This window comes from Tenrec ecaudatus, chromosome 18, assembly GCF_050624435.1.
Source record: "Tenrec ecaudatus isolate mTenEca1 chromosome 18, mTenEca1.hap1, whole genome shotgun sequence".
NCBI lineage: Eukaryota > Metazoa > Chordata > Mammalia > Afrosoricida > Tenrecidae > Tenrec > Tenrec ecaudatus.
In genome coordinates this window covers 2,552,982-2,568,506 of record NC_134547.1, presented here as the reverse complement: position 1 = coordinate 2,568,506, position 15,525 = coordinate 2,552,982, and the positions used below count along the sequence as shown (strand labels likewise).

Genomic DNA, 15,525 nt, shown 5'->3' with positions numbered 1-15,525 from the left:
CTGCCAGCAAGTTCCAGAGGAGCGGGGAGAGCATCGGATGCCTTGCTGGGCTGCTCTCCTTATGGAAATAGATCGCCAGGACTTTCTCCCGCAGCCCCCGCGTGGGTTCAGCCAGCCAGCGTCAGGCGTCCAGGGCTTAAGCACTGAGCCACCACCTGCACGGCTCCCGGGGTCTCTAGTTCACAGGGTGTGGGTTTATGACGAGCAAAATGCTCTAGACCCTGCCTCTGCGATGAGTGGGTGGCTGCAGACCAGTTTGCTCAGTAGTGCGTCGTGGTCCCTTAGGGGTTAGTGACCACCCCATACACAGAAGGAAACACTGCCAGGTGGGGTGGGGAGCGTGCCACCTCACAAATTTATTCCTATGCCTGAGGCTAGTTGTTGCAGCCACTGTCTGTCTATCTCTGTGAGGGCCCTCCTTTCTCACTGCCCCTGTGTTACTTAGTCTTGCTAGGGCGCCCTCAAAAAAATGACTCAATCGAACCGAGCAGCGGGGCCAGTTTAAAGTGGAGGGGTCAGCTCAGAAGGATGTGGTCACTTGGTGGATTTTATCAGACACAGGATGCTCACAAGGGCTTATGAAGTTTGACCAACGCTGAAAACAGCTTTGGTGAAAACAAGGTTGGGAGAGCTTCAATTCTGTGTGCACACATCATTTCCAAAGGGACACGCTAGCTGTGGTGGTGCTGCTCGGGCCAAGAGCTCAGCTGCTACCTGAAAGGTCAGCAGTTCCACCCCACCAGTGGCTCAGGGGAGAAATACTGGGGGTTGCTTCCTGGACTCGCAGTCAGTAGGCAGTTCGAGAGGTCAGCAGTTCAAAACCAACAAACACACCATAGGGGAAGAGACGTGGCTCTCTAATCGCAGAGTTCATCCCCGAACAGAGTTCTACCCTGCCCTATACGGTTGCCATGAGCCTGTGTGTGTGTGTGTGTGTGTGTGTGTGAGAGAGAGAGAAGAGACAGAGAGAGAGAGAGAGAGAGAGAGAGACAGAGACAGACAGACACTGACTGAGAGATTTACTAGCGAGGAAAGCCAGAAGGCAGGGGTCAGGAAGAAAGTCTTCCCTGGTGGAACTGAGATAAAGTGCTAGACTGAAAACCAGTCAGCAGTTCAAACCTACCAGCCACTGCTCTGTGGAAGAAACACGTGACTGCTTCTGGAGATTACGGCCTTGGAAACCTTACGGGGCAGCTGTCTCTGAGGGTGGCTGTGGGCTGGAACACACAGCTCTCAGGGCTCTGTCCTCGATGCTGAAGGAACATAAGCAGCTTTAGGTCAATGCTCCAGTCCCCAGGCTAACAAGAGGCTCCCCTGGACTAGGAGCCTGAGAGCCCGTGGTCAGGCTGGGACAAGGGGCCTGTGACCCAACTGCTGTTGCTGTTCCGGGCCAGGTTCCCCGGCAGTCTCTTGGGCAGGGGCTCCAGTTCACCTTTTACATCCTCCCAAACTCAAGAACCACACAGAATGGGGACAAGTAGATAGTGCCATTTATTGCCCGCAGCCCTTCTCCCGATCCACACGGCCCCCCTCTGCAGGGCTGGTTCTGTTGCTGTGTCTGTCCCTTGGCCACCCCAATCCAGGAGTGGGCGCGGGGAAGGGCATGAAGGACGGGGGACTTGGAGTTGGGGCAGAGAGGACTCACAGGGGAGAAAACATAGGGGGATGGAGTTAGGGGTGGGCATGATTAAAACAAAGTCTAAAAGAGCACAGGGGCCCTGCCAGGGGACGGCTCCACACAGAAAAGTCAGGCTCTCTCCAGGCCAGTGGCGCAGGGAGGGCTGTGCGCCCTGCTCGGGGTGTCCGTTGTCCCTTGGTCTCCAGGTCTCTCAGGCTGAGCACCCAGGGAGAGGGTGGGCCAGGCGGAGGGGCAGGGCTTGGAGAGGGTGGGCGCAGTCCAAGGGGAGCGCTAAGTGGGCCTCGGGCCCCTCCCCTCACAAGGGGCAGTGTGAGGGTGCCGGGAGGGTGCCAAGACCCTCTGCCCGTCTCCCCTAGGTCTCTGGATCCCTGCCCAGCCAAGGGAGCCCGAGGGGCCTGCCCATGCCCCCGGGCCACCGCCCCTACCGGGCCTCTCCTCGGCATTCGCTGCACCTGGCACCCTCCTCCTCCTCCTGGTCACCCTCCTCACCGCCCTCGCGGTAGAAGCTCTGTCCGCAGCTGCTGCAGACGGCGGGCGCCCCTACGGCATGGACCAGCTTGTGTCTCCGCAGCGCGGCGCCCTGCACGAAGCCCTCCCCGCACTCAACGCAGATGTGGGCAGGCTCCTCGCCCCCAACCGCCCCGGGCCCGTCCGCGTGCTGTGCACGCTGGTGCGCCAGGAGCGCCGCGCCGTGCCCAAAGCCCTGGCCGCACTCCAGGCACACATAGGGTTTTGGGGCTGGGGCACGCCGCGATCGGGGTCCTGGCGCCCGGGGCCCCGCCTCCAACTCCATGGCTGCAGCCGCCGCGCCCTCTCCCGCCGCTCCCACCACGATGATGCCCTCGCCATCGCCCACGGGAATGGCCAGCTCGCCGTCCGCTGCCGTGGCCTCGTCGGGAGTGTTGGCGATGCGCACGCTGGCCGCCAGCACCTTGGCCGCCACCCCAGGCCCGGCCAGCTCCGGGTGCAGGCGCAGGTGGCGCGCCAGACTCTTGGGCTGGCTGAAGCTGCGGCCGCAGCGCGGGCACACGAAAGGCTTGAGGCCGGTATGCGAGCGCCGGTGCTTGGCCAGGCTCTTGCTCTGCGTGAAGCTGCGGCCGCAGTCGGGGCAGGCGTAGGGCTTCTCGCCCGTGTGGATGCGCTGGTGCTGCATGAGGTTGGAGCTCCAGCTGAAGCGCTTGCCGCACTCGGAGCAGGCGTAGGGCTTCTCGCCTGTGTGGATGCGCCGGTGCTGCACCAGGTGCGAGCTCTGCGAGAAGGTCTTGCCGCAGTCAGCGCAGGCGTTGGGCCGCTCGCCCGTGTGCGTGCGCTGGTGCCGCGTCAGCTTGGACCAGTGGCTGAAGCTCTTGCCGCACTCATTGCAGATGTAGGGCGCTGGTGGGCGCGAGCGCGGTGGGGGGCCGGCAGGGGGTGCCGCTGGGGGTGAGGACAGCTTTGTCGGGGGCCAGCTGGGAACGTCGTCATCATCCATGATGAGAATATCCACTGCAGGGTAAGGTGAGAGGGGAGGCGACTCAGAAGTGGGGCTTGAGAAGGGCAGGCCTGGAGGCTCCATGCGCACCCAGAACACAGGATCGGCCTGTACCCCAAAACTCACAGGCCAGTGGGACCTCTGGGTTCGCAACCACCGCTGGGCACCTGAGGCCCCAAACCCTAATTGAACCAAAGGCTCCAGCATGGGTTTCCAGGGCCATAAGCCTTTCCTCTGGAGCAGCTGGTGAGTTTGAACCGCCAACCTTGTGGCTAGCAGCCAATGCCAGATAAACTGCGCTGTACCCCTGAGTCTGCTGGCTCTTGGGGCTGAGACACCTAACCTGACACCAGTGGTGGCTATGGCGGCTGGGCCCACAAAGGGTTTGGATGGCTTATATTCTCACTGTGGGAGGAGGGGGCAGGAAGTCCTGCCTGACACACGCCGGGATGGGACTTCTGTGGAGTAGTGGGGGCCTAGGTATCCCTTGGCGTCACCTAAGACGGGGGCAGAAGCAGACCACTCAGCAGGGTGGATAGAGGCGGAAAAGTGGGTAATGCAGGTTTTTTATTGGGGGGGGGGTTAAGCAGGATTTTTATCGCCCAATCTGCTGTATAAAAGGCACGTCACGGTGATGCCACAGCAGGGTGTGGAAAAGAAAAGGGCTGTCTGCAGGGCCAGGCGGGCCTCGGACCCCAGGAACGAGCCTTGAGGAGCCGGCCTGGGGTGTCTGCTCAGTCTTGTCCTAGCAGGTGGAGCTCAGGCACCGGGCTTAGCGAACGTGCCAAGCTCGTGCTGTGGCCTTTGGTGTGGGGTTTCAGTCACACACGCCTGTGAGAGTTCTGACGACCACGTGCAAGAACACAGAGGCTGGTTTGTTACAGCGGAAGCTGCAGGGACCCAGAGAGCCGGGCACGTGCCCTGGATAGATGGACAGGCGGAAGCGGGCAGACACAGCACAAGCTCACTCTCAGCATCGCCCTCCCCCCATCGGTAGGAGTGGCAGACTGAGCCCTCCAGGCCGCCAACACTGAGTTTTCTAAGAGGAGATGCACACTCCCCTCTGCCTGAGAAGGGCATGCCCTGGGTCTGGGGTGGCGGTGAGCAGCTCGGGCACAGCCCCTCACCCCCAGGGTGGCTACTGACCACTGGGAGCATGATGTCCAACGGGGGGTGGGGGTGGGGGGTGGGGGGGCAGGGGAAGAGTGCTCGTGCCCAAGGCCTGCGTGCATTTTGGGAACATCTTGGAACGGACAATGGCCTAGGAGAAAAGGGGCCAATGTCCACGTGGTTCTGCACTCAACGCGGAGGAGGAGCGACCAGACCTTCTGCTCTGACAGAACCCGCCGAGGCTCTTCGATTGTCCCGTCGGCGCTCTGCGTCAGCATGCACTGGCAGCGAGGGCGAGCTGCTGCTTGGGGAAACAGTGGGTAGTTCTACCCTGAACTACAGGGTCACTGGGCACGACTGGGGGGCAGTGAGCTAGGGTTGGAAGACCGTTACCAGGGACAGTGGGGCAAAGACTTGTCTGTTTTTGCAGCTCGGCTGGGTCTGCCTGGAAACCCCCAGCTGTGGCCCATGCCCAGGTGAAAGGGCATGTGGTCTGGGAGTGTCCTGGGCATTCCAGGAGGGACCTGGTGAAGACCAGGCAGCTGCATGCGGTTAGCACCTGACTGATAATCGAGTCAAATTTGGGGGTGGGAGCCAGAAGAAAGGCCAGGCCACCCGCCCCTGTGGCAGTAGCCCTGGAAGCCCTGACAGCTCTGTTCTGTGCACTGGGTGCTGGGGCCCCGACTTGCAGGTGGTCTAGTCCAGGGGTTCTGTCAGAAGGGCATATACACTGTGCAGGGCTGCATTGTTTCTGAGCACGGAGGCAGCTATCCACGAGTGGCATGTCAGCGTGGCCCTCTCGGTGGTTTCCCATGTACAAATGTTAGGTGTCCTTGCAGGCTTGTGCCTCCTGCAGACATCTCAGGATGGGTCCCCTGCCCTGAGGTTTCCTACTGGGGGGAAGGGGGGTGGCCACCCAGGATGGTGGGGTGGCTGTGCTGCCTCTGGGCTCCCAGAGGGAGCTGTATGGCTGACCAGGAGTAGCCCGAGGCCTGTCCTGAAGCAGGACACATGGTGGACACATGCAACCATAGTCCACAGGGGGGGGACGGAACAGTCACTCACCCGGGTTCTCGTGGCTGGCCATCTGCTGGTCTTCAGAGTCCAGCGGCCCCGGAGACCAGGCCTCCTCCCGCAGCTCCATGTCAGGGTCCCTGTCAGGAGAGTGGGGGCTGGGTGACGGCACTTGGAAGGCAAGGATGTTACCACCGAACCCATTTCTATACCCTGCAGCTGTGTCTGCTTCCCCCTCAGCCTCCCATCACCTGGGCTTGAGGCCTATACCCGGGCCACAGAGAGCTTTACATGTGTCACGTGTTATCAGACGGGTCTCCAGGGCACAAACCCTTCACCCAGGGCTAGGAGCCAAAAGGCTGGCTCACCCCCGCTGGGAAGTGCCTCGGCAGAAGAAAGGCGGGGCGACCTGGTCCCAGTACAACTGCAGCCAAGACAACCCACGGCTCAGTCCTGCTCTGCACCACACAGGTACCAACATCCGCCATGACCTTCATGCGTGCTACTGAGAACAACCCCTGCCACCAAGTCATTTTGACTCGTGCAGCCCTGCGGGACAGAGGCGGCCTGCCCCTGGGGGTGTCGGAGGCTGCTGTAGTGCTTCATGGGCCCAGGAAGCTTCCTTTTTTCCTGCGCGCACCCCGGCTGGTGGTTGCAAGCTGCCAGCCTCCCAGCGAGCAACCCACCGGGAAAGCATGCCGGCACCGGAGTGTCCACAGTGGTTGGTTGGTCACCTGGCACCACATACTCCTGCCCTGGAATGTGTTCAAGGCCGTACTAGCTTGCCCCCACCCCAACTGACATTTCAGAAATTCATTTCCAAGCCTTTCTGCTGAGGTACCACCTCTGGGTGCGCACAAGCCCCAGCCTGTAGGTTAGCAGGGGCACAGCGACCATGGGCATTGCTAGGAGCACTGAGGAAGGGTGCCACAGTGCTCTCGGGACCAGAAGCCAGCAGGCCCGCTCAGGACGGAGGTGGGGAAGCAGCAGGAGTAGAGACGGTGCTCAGCTAATTACAGGGCTGCACTGCCTGCCGCCCGCCCTCCAGCACCCTCACTCGCAGGCCCATCTTTATTGTAGCCTAATGAGCACACTGCCCGTTATTGCCCACGCCCGCTCCCTCCTGGACTGCACGGGCACCGAGACACCTGGCTGAACAAGTAAGTCCTTCCTGGAGGAGGCCCTGGCCAAACAAGAGTGGCACAGGGCCAGAAAGATAGGGGGGAGGGGCAGAACACAGGACCCTGGCCCTAGGGAAGGAAGCAGGTGGATGGCTGTGTGGATGGAGGGGCACAGGTCATGTGCGCAGTGTCCCTGCTGAGAGGCAGGAGGAGGATATGAACCACACTCTCTGGGGCTCTGCACCCACCTGTCGCTTGGCTCAGCAGGGGAAAGGTGCAGCAAAGGGGGGCCTGGGAAACCCAGTTTGAGGCGGTTCCACTCAGTGCCACAGGGTCACAGAGGCAGAGTCCCCAGACGGTTATGGGGTGTGTGTGTTGCGGGATGGGGGTGCAGCAATACAGCTGCAGAGTCACAGGCAAAGGCTCCTCCTCCAAAGGGCATCGGGGAGCTGCTGGAAAACACTGGGGGCCTGCTGAACCTTGCTCAGGGACTACGCTGCTGCCAGCAATGGGAGTGACTGCCCAGTCAGGGGTGGCCAGCAACCTGACTGTCCCATCTTCATTTCCTTGTGGTGACCCCCAGAGCCTCCTGTACAGTCACCCTCGTGGGGTTGACTGCCAGGTGTCCCCCCATGGGGGCACTGGGGTGGGGTCCGGTCACCCTCTTTCTTGGTAGCAGCTAGCTACACACTTCACTGGTCACACTCTACCATCACACCCAAGAGCCCAACTCACTGCCACCAAGTGGATTCCGACTCTCAGGACCCTACAGAGCACAACGGAACTGCCCTGTGGGTTTCTGAGACTGGCTCTTACTGAAGTTGAAGGCCCGTCTTTCTTCTGTGGAGTGGCCAGTGAGTTCAAACTGCTGGCCTAGCAGTGCGCAGTCCAGCGCATAGTCACAATGCCACCAGGATGCCTGAATCTGAAGGTTCTCGCGACAGTGGACAATGACTTTGGGGAAGCTGAAGTTGACAAGGGTGTCATGGCAGCTGGGTCAACTACGAGCCCCCAGGGCAGAAGCAGCCCAGCAGTCAGGCACGATTCTGCACGCGCAAACACCAACCAATCACAGCCCGTCCAGCCGAGGCCAACTCGGAGCGAGTGCACAGGACACGGTGGGCCTGCCTGTGAGCTCCTGTGCGTTTAACTCTCCACAGAAGTGGGATGCCTCATCTGTCTCCCAAGGAGCTGCCAGTCGTGTGGGTAGCAGCCCTTAGAGTAACCCCAGGCTATGAAGTAACCAGGGCTCCTTCAAGACTCCTTCCAGCTTGTCCCTGCACTGGGGACGCCCAGCGGATGCCACCATGCATGCAGCCTGCACAGGGGAGTCGTGGGCTCCCTGAAGCTATCCATTCAGAAGGGGGCTCACTCGCCACTGTTCTCTCAGAGCTACTGCTGAGTCTGAACTGCTGACCCTACAGTTAGCAACCAACACATAGGCCACACACCGCCTTCAGAGCCGGGCTGAACTAGAGCCACACGCGCCCAGCACACTCACCCACACATTCTCAAGGACAGAAATGACCCGCAAACTTGGGGGTGGGGGGTGGGGAGGGGCTGTGCTTGGGACACATCACCAGGAGCTGCCAATCACTGGCAAAGAGTGCTAGCGGCCTTAAGGGGCCTCCTGAGATTCGCAGATATGGGCTGCAGCAAAGGGCTCAAGCACAGGGCAGGCTGGGTGCCGCAGGGCCAGCAAGGCTTGTTGCATGGGAGCCACTTCAAGGCAGGGGAGGAGGAGGGTTCCTTGAACTTTCTCAAACCCGAGTGTGGGGAGCAGCAAGGTGAGGATGCCTGGCGAGGCCTGCGGAATGCGCGATAAGCCCTCCCAGGACCTGACCCTGCAACCCCACCCCCAGTACACAGGGCAGGGTATTCACAGCATCCCCTAGGGGACACGACCAGGACACAAAGTGTGCACCAGCCAGGAATGGGCCAGCTCCTGGTGGAGGACTGGCCCGTGGGATGGCCAGCCCAGGAAGGCCTGGGGAGCAGCGGGCTAAGCCCTGGGCTGCTGCTCCCACAAAGGGTCAGCACTGCCCAGGGTCTCTGTGGGTGAAGCCCAGGCCTGGGTGGTGGGAGCCCACAGGGACAACACACCCTGCAGTGCACAGGGGCGCGTGCGCTCAAAGGGGTGCTTCACGGGATGTACATTACAGCCCAGTTAAAGAAGAACTCAAAAGCAGTGTGGGCCATCTAATTACACTAGAGAAGCTGCATGGGGGTGTGCTGCGGGCTGGAGGAATGGCCGGGCCTGCGTCGAACTGGCACCCTGGACGGCACTGCAGCCTCCTCTGCTGTGAGCTGTGTGCCCAGTGACTAGTGTTTCACCCACACAATGCACCGAGGCTGAAGGGGAAAAGTGGGTGGGTGTGACGTCCTGCCCTGCTGCCAACTAACCTGAGTACTCGCTGCTGTCCCACTGGCCTGCCGTGAGCTCAGGACCATGTCCTGGAACCAAGGCTCTGAAGGAAACCAACATCAAAGGTAAGCCCACCGCGGTGCCGGCAGGCGGTGCAGCTCAGGCAGAGCTGGGAGTGTGCGGAACTGCAGCTCAGGGTCTGTGCTGTCAGCCTCGCTTTCTCCCTGGGAGCGGCTAGAGGGTCTGAAGTGTTGACCACTAGACCTCTTTGGTTGGGCCACACCTTACCTGAGTGGCAGCCCCGGTCCCCCACCTCCTGGAGAGCACACAGAGCCCTGGTCATAGGCACCAGGGGTTGGCACAGGCTCAACAGAATCCATGGGCAGCAGCCTCACAGGTCAGCGCCGTACAGTGGGGGCAGTGGTGCCGGGATTGGAGTCCTGCAGGCCTGCTCAGCACCAGAGTTTCTGGTTCCCCACCACCTGCTCAGGCCCCTGCTAGGGACTCCACTCCTGCAGGGACACCCGGTTCCCACTGGGGCTTCCAGGGGACCCTGAGCATCTTCTCCCAAGTGCTAGGTGTGAGGGGCCCTCAGGAAGCTCCAGCCAGGCCCAGGATGCCCCCCTCCATCCCCTTGCCTGGGCTTCCCTCTCTTCAGCAGGCTCAGATGCGGGCCTACAGGAGGGGATGCCCCGCCCCGCCCCGAGCAGCCCAATTAGCACACACACCTGACAGCGAGGTTCAGCTGGTTATTAAGCTGGAAACAAATTATTGTTATTGTTGTTATTAGGGCCCCACCCACCCCATGGAAGCCAGCCACCAATTACCCCCTTTCTTCTGTTGCCAGTTCGCCTGCCTCTTCTCTCAGAGGCTGGGCTCAGCAGGCCCCACCCATCCCTGCCCCACCATGTCCACCCAGAGTCCCTGCATGGCCCCACTCAGCCCTGTCACTCACAATCCTCTCTGCCAGCCAAGACTTCAGTTCTGGCCCCACCTCCTCCCTCACCTACCCCATCGATCACTCAGTCAGGAAGGTCTACAACAATCCCCGCAGCACACCCAGTGGTCACTTAACCCGCCATCTGCCACTTGCAATCAGCAAGCACACGTGAGAGGGGCTTTGAACAGGTCACGGGAAAACTCCATTATCTTTTCATTCCACTTTGAAGCCCCCTCATACACCTGTGCACACATGTGGCCCCGCCAGGCACCCCTGCCCCCCTCACTTCTGATGGGCATCCTCTGCCCAGTCCACTGACCTATGGCCACCCTGCTTCTCCCAATGAACACAACCATCTCTCTCAAGGTCTAGCCACGGCTGAGAGACACAGGCAAAGATGCCCCATGCCCTCACCTGCACCAGGGAGACGCACAACAAATGATGCACTCACTGCACCACAGCACCCTCGCCAAGGTCGGCTGTGCTAACTCCTCCACCCCCCCAAGAGAGAAAGAGCAGGCAGTTGGCGTCTGTCTGTCTGTATGCAGCACAGGAGGCCGGCCCTCCAGGACAGAGCCCGGGGCCTGTCCATCAGCCTGCACCTTCACCTCTGCCCGTTTTTCCGTGGGGAGCCCAGTCATGTTTCAGCAGTTTCCCAACCCACACACACCAGGAAGGCCTGGCGATCAACCCCAGGAACCACCCCATGAAAACCCTGGGCAAGTGTGTAACCCATCACGGGGTGGCCCAGGGTTGGGGTTTGCTCTGCCGGGTGAGGGAGGCAGATAGTGGCTAACTCCATCCAGTCACCACTGCTGCTCTGCAGAGCTTCCAGGCAGTAAATCCTGATGGGAGTGGCTGGGGGACGCACACCCAGATCTCCGAGAGATGAGCCCCTGCACCAGCAACACACCCAGAGAGCCTCAGGCTCCTGCAAACGGCTGCTAGTGGCCTTGAGGGTCCTCGGGATGAGGAGTGTGCTTTCGACTGCCGGTGGTGGGAGCCGCGGCTGAGTGCACACTGCACACTTCCAGCCGTGACTAAAACTCTCTGCCACTGAGTCCATGACGACTCCCAGCGAGCCCGCAGGCCAAGAACAGCTGCATCTGTGGGTCTCTGACACTGTGACTCCTCAAGGACGCAGAAAACCCTACTTTCTCCCTCGGAGCGGCTGGTGGCTTTGAACTGCTGACCTTGTGGTTAGCAGCCCAAAGTATAACCCACTACATTGCCAGAATCTCAATGAAGCTGCTACGAAAATAAGCTGGCTCAGGCCCCTTCACTTCCCTGAGACCCCAGTCTAGCCCCACCATGCCGGCTCCCTGCAGCTTATTTAAATCCAAGCCCAGCAGGCGGTACCCCTCTCCAGCTCACTTCCCTCAGTCCACCCCACCCCTAGCTCACTCTCACCTTTCAAGGACCTGCTCAAATGTCACCTGCCTGCTTGATGACCAGGAGTCACCCTCCCGTCCCCCTGCCTCAAGCCCACTCCTTGGGGCCCTGATGTCACTGAGAGACAGTGCTCAGCTGCGTGGGGGGAACCAGTGGTTTGTTCGGGTGGAGCCCACCAACCTGCTGTGGGAGAAAGATGAGTCAGCTGTCTCCCTCAGGCGCCCTAGGGGCCGCTGTCACATGGGGTCGCCTGAGTCAGACCCTACCAGCCAGCACACAACAGAGCCATGGCATGAGGATGCCAGTGTCCATGTGCAGCTCTGAACTCAGACATGGGATGGGGAAGCGGTCTGCGTGGGACATGGAGTGGGCACAGGGCTGCCTGGAGAGAGTCTCTGGATACTGGATGGCTGGGGGTGCGGCCTCTGGCCACAGCCGGATTGACTCTGGCTCCCAGACTACATACAGCTTGGCTTGCCACCCAGTCAGGCGAGCACCTGGACCAGCACCCGTCGTTAGTATACTGCCCACTGTCTGCAAGTCCACGCCCCCTCCCGACAGGCAGAAGAGCTGCCGCACAGGGTGTCCAAAGCCACAGGTCTCCACTGGGGAGGGAAAGGGTTGCCTCACCTCCTCGCAGTGGCTGATGGGCTCCTGCCGCCCCCCCCCACTCCTGGTTAGCGCTATAGCCAGTGCGCCACCAGGGCTTATCAGACAAGGAGTCAAACACTGCTTTCAAGACTCAGCTCTGACCGGTGGTTTGAACCCACTGTACATCTCTACAGAGCCAACCATCCTTCCTCCCACTGAGAGCCGGCCTGTTAATAGTCCTCCGCTGCAGCGGCTGCATGGAGGCTAGAGCTGACCACCTGCGGCCTCAGCGACAAATCCATAGCTAGGGCTTGACCCGGGTCTCTCTGGTCCCGAGTCCCTGCTCCACTAACCACTGCGGCCACCTCCCTGCCAGGCCACCAGCATCCCCTCATGAGTGTGGGGCAGTGGGAGGGGGTGTCTAGCAGAAAAAGGGACTGCCTTAAGAGTGGCTAGAACCAGGTCTGAAGGTCCACTTGCCGAGGGAGCAGGAGAGCTAAGGGGGCCCCAGCAGTGGGAGATGAGGACTCAGGTGTTTCAGCAAGAATAAGACTCCAACCAGAGAGAGAGAGAGAGAGAGAGAGAGAGAGATCTAACCACCAAAGGGGGTGGGGATCTAACAAGAGAGAGAGAGAGATCGAGATCTAATGAGAGAGGGGGTACTAACTAGAGCGAGATTAAGAGAACGAGATAGGTCTAACCAGAGAGGGTTGCCTAACCAGAGAGGAGTCTAACCAGAGAAACGGAGATGGATCTACCCAGAGAGAGAGAGAGAGTGGGGTCTAACCGGTGGGGGGGGGGGCGGGGAAGGGTCTAAGCAGAGTGGGTGGGAATCTAACCAGAGAGGAGCCTAACCAGTGAGAGTGTGAGTGGGAGGGGTGTCTAACTAAAGACAGTGAAGGGTCTAAGGCTTAGACTCTAAGCAGAGAGATAAGGGTTCTCAGCGCAGAGAGGGAAGAAACATTTAAAGGGGCTGGAGGGGGGCGGGGGGCGCTGTTTAAACAGAGGCTCACTGCGAGTTAAGCCCGCATCCCAGCCACCTAGGACCCGACTCTCCATTGGCTTCACAGTAGCGCCCAGACAGCGTGCAGTCAGTCACCCCGGAACCTAACCAGGACCGTCCTGGACACTGGCCTAGGTCTGCAGCCTCTTCGCCGCTGGCCACCGCAGGCAGTGACAGTGTGCGGGTGGACGCCTCGGTCCCAGCTGGAAGCCGACCTAGGATAAACCCTGTCCACTCCTGCTGCGGGGCTCCCGTGCCCTCTGCTCTCACCGCCCTGAGCCCCCAAACCAGGGCTGGGACATGGACACTAGACGGATGCATAGGGCTGACCTTGGCCCGGTCCCTTCGCTCCCGGGGCCGCCCAGCGGGCATGAATGCGACCCCGTCGGGTCAAAGGTCGCGCGGCTGGGAAGGCCACGCGCGGCGGGTCCATTTGAAAAGAAAGGGGAAGCCCGGGAGCCCAGGCTGTCTCCCGAGACCGCAGCATCCGGTCAGGTCCCACGAGGGCCGCCACTTCCCTCGGGGAGTCGCCTCCACTTCCGGCCACGGCCGGTGGACCGAGTGTGAGTAACGGAGGGGTGGCGCGCACGCGCACTGGGCATCCCGAGCGCGCCCCCACTCCCCCCCCCCCCGCCCCGTGCCGCGCACGCGCGGTCGCGCCGCACACTCGCCGCTCCGCGCACCGGCCCGTCCCCCGCCCACCCAGCACCACACGCCGCTCACTGGTGACCTCGAGCGTGTGCGCGCTGCGGCCGGGCCGCGCACCCCCCCATCCCCGCCCCCCCTCACCGGCGACGCGCACGCGCACTACTACACCCGCCCCGCCGCGCTTGCTCTCCCGCCGCCCCCCCCCTCCAGTCCGGAGCCCGAGGCCCGAGGCACGCGTCCCCCGCCGCCCGAAGGCGCACGTCCCCTCCCCCGCTCGACCTTCACCTCCGCAGGCCCGGAGCCGCCGCGCCGCGCTCCTCCTCCTCTCTCCTCCCTCGCGGATGGTGGCAGCGGAGCAGCGGCGACTCAGACCCTGGGGTCAGGGGGACGGGCGCCCAGGCCGGAAGTGACCTTCCCGGCCGCTTCCGCCCGCGCCGCTCCCCCCACCCCCACCCCGGCCTCCACCCCGGTCTCTCCGCTCTAGGAAGGCAAGCCCGGCGACCCCGGCCTGGCCGTCCCCTTTCCCGGCTCTATGGTCCCGAGTGGGCACCTTGAGGATCCACTTCCGGACGCATCTAGGACCCGGGTCCTCCGTCCGGGCTCTATGGCGCCTCGCGCCGAGGGGCGCCGGGCCCCTCCCCCTTCCAGGACAGCAGGCGCGAGCTCGGCCCGTTAGGCGGCGACTTCCGGGTGTTGAGGGAGTTGCCCCCCTCGTCCCGGTGCGCTGCGCGCCTGCGCCTGCGCGGGTGGCTCCGAGCCCCCGGTTGGAGGGGTGGGGGACGACAAGGGCCGCTCGTGCCACCCCGGATCCTCCGGTCGTCTCTATCATTGTAACCCCTTCCCTGCCGGGTCGCTTCCCTAGCTAGGTACCTAGAAGGCTTCTTCCCACGTCTACGGCGCCCTGCGTCTCCATCTGCCCCCACTTTCCCTTTCCCGGCCCCGTTCCCTCCTTGCTGAAGCCAGAATCCCCGTCGAACGCATCCTCTGCTTCGGGAAGGGTTATGTCTGAATGGCCCTGCAGGGCAGCGGATTGCTGAATCTAGCGCTTTTGTAGCAAAACTTTCGTGGGGGCTATGCGGGCGAGGTGTTTGTGGCCCACCAAAGGGGGGTGTGTAGTCTGCTTCTCATATAAATAAGGAGCTTCGCGCAGCCTTGGAGACATGAGACCATGCAAATGTGTCTGGGACCCGATGGAGGGACTTGATCTGCCGTCACTGAGGCAGAAAGGGGGACCTCGCCGCCACGGAGAAAGAAGAGCCATGGGGCGTTGACCACAAGCAGCGGCAGAGAAACTGAAGCAGGAGACCAGGACGGGGAAGGTGAGCCACTTTTGCTGGGTCCTAATCAATAACGGTAAGAATGGCTCTGTGGGGGGGGGGTCTGTGTGAGGTTTGGCCTCCTCTAAGTGACAAGGAGGTAAGAGAATCAAGATGGACAGCCCAAGGCTGATTGCTATGAGGCAGCGCTCGTAGACGCGCCTCCTCTCACCATCCATTTTACCAATCATCTCTCCCGCTGCACTGTCTCCTGGGTTCCAGGATTCATTGGCCACCCCGAACTCACAGACTATGGAGTTTACTTTATTAGGGAGCTAACAGCTTACAATTCAGGTTCACGAATGCTCAGGAGACAGTGCTTCATCTTGGACCATCCCTTGTTAGCCCAAAGACAGATCTCAGTGGTTCTCAGCCTTCCTACAATAGGAAGTTCCTCTGATACAGTCCCTTATGTTGCGGTGATCCCTCCAAACCTTAAAGTTGTTTTCGTTGCTACTTCATCACTGTCATTTTGCTACTGTTATGAACCGGACAATCCTTGTAGGAACGTTGTTAGGTCCCCCAAAGGGGTCGCGACCCACTGTTTGAGAACCACTGTTCTAAGTGGTCTTCGGAACCTTCAGCCTTTCAGCCTGACTTCTGCCCAGCAAGAGTCACAGAACTCTCTTGGCTCAGCTAATTAGGGTCTGGAGCACCCCCACTCCATTCATGAACCTGAGCCCAGAGGCACTCAGCTCTAGGTTGATGGGCTGGAAAGACCATCAAGACATCTGTCGGCCTCTTGGTTCAGTCTCTGCTTCTCACATCTGTGGGGCTACAGCTTTCTGTCTCCTGGATGGAGGACGTTCTCAGTACAAAGATCCCAGGTACCCTTCCCCCCTGTCCCCCTCTGTTCTTTCTCGGTGGTCATGAGAACCCTGTCCACTTCTTGGATGGCTCATTGTAAGCCTGGTT

General features: G+C 61.1%; 2 protein-coding genes across 6 annotated transcripts in view; one reads left to right on the top strand and one right to left on the bottom strand.

Annotated features, from left to right (window-relative positions):
• Nucleotides 1-1,468: 1,468 nt before the first annotated feature.
• On the bottom strand, nucleotides 1,469-14,003 carry ZNF787 (zinc finger protein 787). Of its 3 annotated transcripts, none has more exons than XM_075537689.1 (3): nucleotides 13,845-14,003; nucleotides 5,286-5,374; nucleotides 1,469-3,124 (listed from the first exon to the last, which is right to left on the bottom strand). In XM_075537689.1, the coding sequence occupies exons 2-3, from the start codon at nucleotides 5,362-5,364 to the stop codon at nucleotides 2,061-2,063; spliced, it is 1,143 nt and encodes a 380-aa protein (XP_075393804.1). In that variant the 5' UTR covers nucleotides 5,365-5,374; nucleotides 13,845-14,003; the 3' UTR covers nucleotides 1,469-2,060. The 3 variants fall into 3 exon arrangements, with proteins under 3 accessions (XP_075393804.1, XP_075393803.1, XP_075393805.1); XM_075537688.1 differs by lacking the exon at nucleotides 13,845-14,003 and adding an exon at nucleotides 13,580-13,701; XM_075537690.1 differs by lacking the exon at nucleotides 13,845-14,003 and adding an exon at nucleotides 13,574-13,673.
• The window catches only part of ZNF444 (zinc finger protein 444), a 69,495-nt gene continuing 67,545 nt past the window's right edge, over nucleotides 13,576-15,525 (top strand). The window contains exon 1 of one of the 3 annotated variants that reach the window (XM_075537676.1): nucleotides 13,576-14,613. The gene's annotated coding sequence lies outside the window, so the exon portion shown is untranslated. The remainder of the gene's footprint in view (nucleotides 14,614-15,525) is intronic. The other 2 variants (XM_075537671.1, XM_075537669.1) reach the window with 2 other exon arrangements.

Excerpts from the sequence above, each read along its gene's own strand:
- ZNF787 (XM_075537689.1), bottom strand. The coding sequence starts at position 5,364 with ATGGAGCTGCGGGAGGAGGCCTGGTCTCCGGGGCCGCTGGACTCTGAA. Across the intron at positions 3,125-5,285 it reads GGCCAGCCACGAGAACCCGG|TGGATATTCTCATCATGGAT; the intron begins GTGAGTGACTGT and ends CTTACCCTGCAG.